At 37.0% G+C, this 9,340-nt stretch overlaps 1 protein-coding gene across 20 annotated transcripts in view; it reads right to left on the reverse strand.

Moving 5' to 3' along the window:
* PTPN20 (protein tyrosine phosphatase, non-receptor type 20) overlaps window positions 1-9,340 on the reverse strand; it is a 110,933-nt gene that overhangs the window by 79,441 nt on the left and 22,152 nt on the right. For 3 of the 20 annotated variants that reach the window (XM_011990924.1, XM_011990918.1, XM_011990925.1), the window contains exon 2: window positions 2,768-2,921. The exons of 14 other annotated variants lie outside the window; for them this stretch is intronic. In XM_011990924.1, coding sequence (XP_011846314.1) covers window positions 2,768-2,801 — 34 coding nt within the window. In that variant the 5' untranslated portion in view covers window positions 2,802-2,921. Of the gene's footprint in view, window positions 1-2,767; window positions 2,924-9,243 lie in introns of those variants that run through there. 3 more of the 20 variants (XM_011990915.1, XM_011990927.1, XM_011990933.1) reach the window with 3 other exon arrangements.

Raw genomic sequence — 9,340 nt, forward strand, 5'->3', positions numbered from 1 at the left:
GTCTCAAAGAAACAAACAACAACAAAAACAGAATGGAATCATGTCTTTGCTGCAACATGGATGCAGCTGGAGGCCATTATCCTAAATGAATCACTACCTGGGTGATGAAATCATTTGTTCACCAAACCACAGCAACAAGCAATTTGCCCATGTAACAAACTTGCATATGTACCCCCAAGCCTAAAATAAAAGTTGGAAAAAAAAAAGTCTACAAAACAGTTTGGGTAGCTTTTCATGTTTTCCCATATTCTAGCATAATTGATTTAGCATTAAAATTAGCTTTTTCAGAAAAGTTTGCAACTGTTAAAGGATAGTTTTCAGAAAAAGAAAATCATGGCTCTCATACAGATATATAAATGAACATGTTACTTAATATATTCATTAATCAGTGAGGAAACCAGGCAGATGTTATTTTAAAACAATTTTTTAAACCCATAATACTGTGTGTTAGTCTGTTTGCATTTATATATAGGAATGTCTAAGGCTGGGTAATTTATAAAGAAAAGAGGTTTGTTCTGGCTTGTGGTTCTGCAGGCTGTATAGGAAGTATGGTGCTGGTATCCGCTTCTAGTATCTAACCTCAGAAGGCTTATAGTCATGGCAAAAAGTGAATGAGGAGCCAGCATGTCACATGGTGAGAGAGAAAGCAAGAGAGAAGGGGAGGTTCTAGACTCCTTTGAACAACCAGATCTCACATGAGCTGAGCGGGCACTCACTAACTATAGCACCAAGTCATTCATGAAGGATCTGCCCTATGATCCAACATCTCCCACCAGGTTGGGGATTACATTTCAACATGATTGGAAGAGATAAACATCCGAACTATACCAAACTGGAAGTCCTTGCCAGAGCAATTAAGCAAGAGAAACAAATAAAAGGCATCCAAATTTGAAAAGGAGAAATAATTATGCAAGAGAAACAAATAAAAGGTACCCAAATTGAAAAGGAGGCAGTCAAATTTGTCCCTGTTTACAGATGACATGCTCTCATAAATGCAAAAACCTGAAGAATTCACCAAAAAACTCCTTTAAGTAAAGTTGTAGGATACAAAATCAACATGCAAAAATCAGTAGCATTTCTATACACCAATAACAAACTACCTGAAAAAGAAATCAAGTAAGCAATCTCATTTATAATAACTACAAAAAAAATACATAGGAATAAATTTAACCAGAGATTAAAGATCTCTACAATAAAAACTATAAAAAATTGATGAAATAAATTGAAGAAGACACAAACCAATGGGAAGACATTCCATGTTCATGGAATGAAAGAGTAAATATTTTTAAAATGACAATATAACCAAAGGAATCTGAGAGCTCAATGCAATTCCTATCAAAATACCAATGATATTATTCAGAGAAATTTTAAAATCCTAAAATTCACATGGAAGTACAAAAAATGCTCCAAATAGTCAAAGCAATTCTGAGCCAAGAAAAATAAAAACAAAATAAAAACAAACAACAACAACAAAAAAAAACAAGAACAAAGCTTGGGGTATCACACTACCTGACTTCAAAATACACTACAAATCTATAGTAACCACAAAATTATGACACTGGCATAAAAACAGGCACATATACCAGTGGAATAGAATAGAGAACCCAGAAATAATTCCATATGTTTATAGCCAACTCTTTTATGACAAGGCACAAAGAACATATATTGGGGACAAGAGAGTCTCCTTTATAAATGGTCCTGGAAATAACTGGATATTCCTATGCAGAATAAACTTAGATTCCTATCCCTCACCTTACACAAATATTGCATAATCTGACTTATAGATGGAATCCAGGATCACAAAAGCAGATAGCAGAATGGTGGTTGCCAGAGGATACGCGAAGGAGGAAATGGGGAGTTGTTGGTCAGATGGTATCAAGTATCAGTTATACTAGATGAATACATTCTGAAGATCTGATGTACAGCATAATACATACAATACTGTATTTAATGATATTTGCTAAGAGGGTAGATCTTATGTTTGTAATACACACATACACACACATACACGCACAAAGAAAGAAAATGATAACTATGTGAGGTGGTGGATATGTTAGCTTAATTGTGGTAATCATTTCACAGTATATAGACAAATCAAAACATCAAGTTGCACACCTTACATATACACAATTTCGTCAATTATGCCTCGATAAGGATTGGAAAAACACTTCTAAGGAGGCAGCAATAATAATGACAAGGAGGGCAGGTAGAAGAGGGAATAGAAGCTGGGCTGAATGTGGAAGGAATGAGAAAATGCATAAAAGACATACTGAAAAATGATGGCAAGCTAGTAATGTTTTAAGCAAGACAATGACAATATGGGTCAGCTGGGAGGCAGCTGACATTTAACTAAATCAAAAACCTTAGAAATGTGTAAGCCCTGAGTTCACATCTAACAAAATTATGAAAACAAACAGCTTTGTGGCAGATTACAGGTTGTTTTTACTGTCTTGTTGTTTTGTGTTTTTATGCTTTTTAGTACTTTCCAAATTCTTCACAATAAACCTATATTACATTTATAATCAGGAAAAAAATGCTATTTGAAAAGAGTAAAGTAAAACACTAGAGTCTAATTGTTGTTACTCTAAGTGTGATGGCTGATTAGAAATGCAGAGTCTTGCCCCCGTCCCCTACCTCACCAAGACCCAGGAGATCAGAATATGCAGGATAATAATCCACAGGTGGTCCCTATCCAAATCTACAGTCTGAGAGGCACTGCTGTAGCTCCTCCTGATCCCATACCCACAAAAGTAGATGATGCACCTACCAGACTCTGGTCTAAAGTCCCTAGGTGAAGACATGTTCCCATCCCCTAAATTAGACTGGTAAAAGGCTTCTTCAGAAGTGGAGCCTTATTATCCTGTGAGTCAGGCCAAAGGTCTAATTAGTATCCTGGGGGCCAGCAAATAATTTTTGTTCACCTAGTAAAACACACAAAGCCAAAGATTTTTCTGTTAGACAACTGGAGCTATCACAGCTTTGACATATTATTACTCAATTCAAAATATTTAAAACAGTGCAATTTTAATTAAAGACAATTAAAACAAATTTCATTTGAAATTTTATCAAATAATTTCAGGATATTGCTTGAGAATTGGAGATACGCTTATTCATTCAAATACCAGAGCTTAAATATGCTATACCTTGCATTCCACAAATAAATATGTGAATGGCCCTCCACTCCAATGATGGATCTCTTTATATAAACACACACTCACACACATAGACACACACACACACACAAATGCAATCAGTGTCACTCAATGGAAACTCAATTATTTAAATGCCACACTTAAGCTAAATTAGGTGCTGAGAATTCAGTACTGAATAAATAAGAATTAATTACAGAGCCTGTCTTCAAGGAGTTCTTGTTCATTCAATCTATAAAAAGTTCTCGCTCAGAATAAATATTTTTTCTTTTCTAACTCTTCCCATAAAGCGCCTGTAAGGCCATGTTACATTGCTCCCATTGGTTAAAATACCAAGAATACTTTTTGTCTGGAGACCTTTCCATTAACTACCAGCAAATAAAATGGTATTGCTGTAATCTGAATCTAAAATGAATGTTGTGAAACAGATTTATCTTAAAACTTTGAGATATAAGTGTTAAAAAATTATTTAAGGCTGGGTGTGGTGGCTCATGCCTACAATCCTAACATTTTGGGAGGCCGAGGTAGGAGGATCGCTTGAGTTCAGGAGTTTAAGACCAGCTGGGGCAACTGAGCGAAACCCTGTCTCTACAAAAATTAGATGGGTATGGTGGCACACACCTGTGGTCCCAGCTACTCCAGAAGCTGAGGTAGGAGAATGGCTTGAGCCTGGGAGGCAGAGGATACAGTGAGCTGAGATCATGCCACTGCAGTCCAGTGTGGTCAACAGAGCCAGACCCTGTGGCAAAAAAACAAAAAAACAAACAAACAAACAAACAAAAAAACCTAAAATGTGAAAGTAAGGCAAAAAGACAAGTGGAATGTCACTTCAACGTCATAAAATAATGACAGGCCATCCCAAAGATTACTTATGTGGGGAAATTGTACTTTATTAAGTTCATTGTTTACTACTGATTAAAAGTCCTAGATTTAATGCAATTACAAGGTAACCTATAGATTTTTGTCCAGCAGTGATACAAATAATTTCTGTCTGATAAAGTAACACTAAAGATTATAATTTATTTCTGTCTGATATTAACCAAGTTTTCTTAATCTAATCTAGCATTCTTACTCTAACATTGGTTCAAAATGCCAGTGAAAAACTTAGCTCCTCAAACTGCTCTTTGAACTACCTTTGCCATCTTCCTGGTTTATTCACTAATTAATACATTGAGTAAAATGTTTAACCTGGTTTCATTTCAAATTTGTATGAGTCACATTTTTAATTTTTAAAAAACTCTACTTTGACAAGGGGAAGAATATCTTTTTTAAATAGGAGGAGGGCTAGGCACAGTGGCTCACACCCGTAATCCCAGCACTTCGGGAGGCCGAGGTGGGAAGATCACTTAAGCTCAAGAGTTTGAGGCCAGCCTGAGCAACGCAGTGAGACCTCATCTCTACCAAAAATTAAAAAAAAAAAAAAAGATAGCCAGGTGTGGTGGCACTCACCCGTAGTCCCAGCTACTTGGGCAGCTAAGGCAGGAGGATTATGAACCCGCGAGACAGAGGCTGCAATAAGCTATGATTGTGCTACACTGTACTCCAGCCTAGGCAACAGAGCAAGACTCTGTCTCAATTAAAAACAAAAACAAAAGGATGGCAGTGGTCTTGTGACTGGTAGTGAGGTAACAGATTTCAGTGAGGAGTCTTCCCTGGAAGCAGACATGAGATCTTAAGGACCTCAGAATTAACTAAGAACCTCTAAGAATGACACCTAAGCTTCTGCCTACCAACTATGTGATTGAAAAGATACAAAATAGTACAATTTTAACTAAAGACAAAATAAATTTTGTTTCGAATTTCATCAAGTAATTTCAAGACACTCCTTGATAACTGGAGACACTCATTACTAATTCAAATACTAGGGTTTAAACATGCTATACCTTGCATTCCACAAATAAATATGTGAATGGCCCTCTACACCAATGACTTATCCTCTTTATGTAAATACACACACATATTAGTAAGATGTCTCTAGTGCACAGATGAATACACTAAAATTCATATCAAACCATACCAACAGTCAGTTGTTCAAACCTTCCATCAGAACAGCTTTGATCAGAAATGCATGCCTAATCCTAGTATTTTAATAAACAACAGTGCAGCGAGTCACAGATAACCCTACAGAAACACAAGAATTAAACTGGATAAATTACCCTTTCCTGACATGTTTTCTAGTGTATCTTAAAATAGACAAAACAAAGCAATATTAAAATGATTAACATTTAATTCAATTTTGAGTTGCAGCTACTGTAGTAAATCAGCAATAGGATCATACAAGTCAACATCAACACATGTGTACCGAAATTTTAGATAGCCTAGAAAAGTAAACTATATGATAAAAACAAAATCTTCATTTGCAGAAGAAAACTTTTCAGAAAATATAGTGCAAGCTTTTACCATATTTCCCACCTCCCCTCAAGCTTGGCTAAGTAAGCCCCTGCAAGTGCTTCCCCTATAAGCTCCATGTTTTATAATGATTTCTGGACTCATCTCCTAGGGTTGGACCATAAGCATCTTGAGGACAGAAACTATAACATTTTCATTTTTTAATCTCCAGCCACTAAACTAACACATTGGAGACATGCAAGAAATGTTTGAGGGACTAATTAGTTAATTCCATAAAGAACGTGTATGTATCACCAGGTAACTAATCTGCATGTCCACATCAAGAGCTCTGAGAAGTCACAGAGGTATCACTTGAGTGATAGGCACTCCGTCCCTGAGGGAAAGATTGTGAAAGATATTGAGGGACCAGTGGTCAGGTCCGTAAGATAAAGGTTTCCGTCCAACTCCTGGGGAAGGTGCAATAGTATAGAAAATAGACAATTAGCCCTGATAAAAGGGAAATCCTTTAAAAAGTATTACTTATTCTATGATAGAGCGCTGAGGATAGAGGAACAAAAGCTCCAATATGAAACAAAGTGATCCCATCTAATCATAAAAAAAAGAAAAACTACAAGTGTTTAGTTTGCTCAGGAAACAAAAGCAAAACACCTTTCCTCAGGTGGCAGGGGGACATAATTGGAGAATCAGTGAATACTGTACATATTCTCAAATCCTCAGCCAGGACAGTATTTTCAGCCTATCTCAAACTCTCTCAAAACTGAAACAGGTGCTAACAAAGACTATTTCTTCACAGTGGACTTCGGGTTGGGTGCAAGATGCGAAAACATACAATTTAAAATGACATGCTCAGCACCTTGGGCCTCTGGCAATTCTTAGCACCAGGGCTGGGGCTACCTCTAATTCTTGTGAAAGTTCTATCACACACTACTCCCTGAGACCTATACTAGCCTGAAGAGAAGGGAATGAAAAAAGTCTCAAATGTTCAATAGTGACTGACTCTTGCCCTACCTGTAGTCACCCCAGGGATAAGAGTTCTTTCCTCTGAAATCTGTATTTCCTGTGACTAAATTCTCAGTACAAGCTTCTTAGGCTACTAGTAATTATTTGGCAGGTTTTATGCCTTTTAATAATGATTTTTAGTTTTTTATAAAGAATGGTGGTATTGCTTTTTCTGATTATAAACGTAACCATTAAGAAATGTCATTCCATGGTTTCTTAATCAATCGTTCTCTGTAGTATATGAGTGTGAGGGCTGGGGGCTCAGAGGGAAGCGGGGAGAAGTGAAGTGCTGAAGTGCTACCTCCAGAGCCACTGACAGTTCGCCCAGTGCAATCAGACAAAACAAGAAAAATAAAATAAAAGGATTAATATTGGGGAGGAAGAAAGAAAACCGTCTTTACTTGCAAGGTTAAAAGCTTTATACATAATTATACCTCAATAAAGTTGATTTTTAAAAAGCCACAAAAAGATAATGTACTTCAGTTAAAATAAAATATAGAAACACTTGTATAAAGATAATATCAAGTGACTAATGTAAGTTTAAACATTAAAAAATAGTTGCTACCCACCCATCATAGACATGAGAACAAACTGTCACCATCTGTGTTAGCAGCAAGCTCACTAAGGATTACTGTGAGCATCCATTGGAACAATGGAAGACTTAACCTTCCAAAGGCGCTGGAACCCTATGTCAACAATGCTTCACCTCTTGAAACCCAGGCACTGATGATACAGTTGCCATGAGCTACATTCTGAGTAAATACTTTTTCAGTTATTAGAATGGTTCAAGTAAAAGTACTTAATGACTTAAGACATCTTTCCGAAATGACTCTGTTATCTGGATGCCTCTGCTATTAAGGTGCCAAGGCAAACAACCTTCTACTGTTTATTTCATTCATGATATAAATTGCTTTGGCATACTCCCTCCAACCTCTTGAACCTCAGGTCCATCTGTTTGTCCATCTGTCTGTTTAAACTTCTTTTCTTCCCTCCTTCCTACATTCTTCTCTCTCTCTTTTGGAAGTGTATCAGTAATTACAAGAGGGTGCTTTATTTCAAAATACACAATTCCTGTACCTCCAATCACTGTTACCAAGCAAAAAAGTTCACTGTTTAATGTGTTAGAAGCCAATACTATGGTACTGGGTTTTTGAGAAAAGAAAGACTTTTTTGTAGGTCAACCAACAGGGAGACAGGAGTCTAGCTCAAATCTGTCTCCATGTACTGTTTTTAAGGCAGTATTTTTATTAGAACACATTTAGGGAGTGAATTTGGGGATAGCAGGAGATCGGCAGAAAGAAAAGGGTGGCTGAAAAGGCTTTGGGCATGTGCAGTATCTCTTCATGCTGTCTCATGGGTCACATATGTAAATTTCGGGGGAGTTAGTACAAAACATGCAGTGGAAATGTGGGCTCTGGTGTCAGCAAGCTCATACTATGTAGACTCTAGTTTGCTATATTGGTTCCAACTGATTTCAGCCAGTTTTGTTACCTTAAAAGCAGAGAGAATTTCAGTGTTTCAGAAAGTTGTTTTTGTTTTTTGTTTTTATCAACCAATCCTATAAATTCAAGAATTTCTCTTTGCCACTGATTAACTCTTTGGGGCAGGGTTTCATTAGTAGACCTCAGCTTCCATACTCCAAAGAACTACTTATTTACTGGGTGCAGCTGAACCATTTCCATAACTGAGATCATGTAAGTCAGGAATGTATACACATTACATATGTATGCAGACAAAAGTTCATGATTTCACCTACCAGGTCCAAGACGAGTCTCCTTAGGAATGCCTGCATAAAAGACTGGCCCTTGGCTGGTGTCTGGGAACTTGGCTGGTAAAATCATTGCCTATACTAATACAAAATTTTTTCTAAATGAGAAAAGTAGCTCATTTCTCCTAAAACATCTTCTTTCCTTCTAGGTATCTGGAATTTCAGTGACTGCTATCAGTCGCACTGACAGTCTGTGCCCATGACTAACCCCTGATAAAGACCCTAAATTCTTATGTTCAGATGAGCTTCCCTGATAGACAACACTTCACAGAAGTTCCCATACCTTGTTATTCAGAAAATTAAGTGCATCCTATGTGACTCACAAGGAGAATATTCTGGGGAGATTGTGTCTGATTTTCCTTTGTTGATTTTGCTTTGTACCTTTTCAGTCTACCATATCTTAGCCATGAATGTGACTACCTGCTGAAACCTATGAATCCTTCTATCCAATCGCTGAACCTGGGAGTAGTCTTAGAGAGCTCTGACAAAGGCTAGTGTGGGAAATACGTTGTCATCCTCATTAACAGACCCTTCTTAGTTATATCTCACTTTCTAAGTTCCTGCCTTCCACTTCCCAGGAGAGAAAAAAACCACACAGCATTACCTGAACATCATCCCAGGGTAATCACAGAACACTCATCTCTGCAAAAGAAGGAAAAACGAACTAGGTAATGTTGCAATATTTTTAACTGCAAATAATTTTGCCTACAAGGCTTACCTACATTTGACTATTTTTGCACTAAATGTTTAAAAGTAACAAGCTAGTATCTTCTTAATGTAAAAATATACATGTCCAACAAAATTTAACTTGTTCTGCTATCATGAAAAGAGGAATTCCAGACGAATGTCTCATAATGTGCAGTCAATGGGCTTATATAAATAAGGACTAAAATTGCAGGCTTAATAAAAGATCATCAAACCAGGGAAAACTCCAAGTAAAATTATAGTACGCAGTTGGCCCTGCCACCTGAGACTCACCTGAGACTCATACTTTCCTTCCAACATGCCTGTTTTACCTATTCCCTCAAGGCTCAGACTTCAAATGAGTTCCCTTTAAGTAGATAAGAACAGTTTC

This window comes from Mandrillus leucophaeus, unplaced genomic scaffold (genome assembly GCF_000951045.1).
Source record: "Mandrillus leucophaeus isolate KB7577 unplaced genomic scaffold, Mleu.le_1.0 Scaffold388, whole genome shotgun sequence".
Classification (NCBI taxonomy): Eukaryota; Metazoa; Chordata; class Mammalia; order Primates; family Cercopithecidae; genus Mandrillus; species Mandrillus leucophaeus.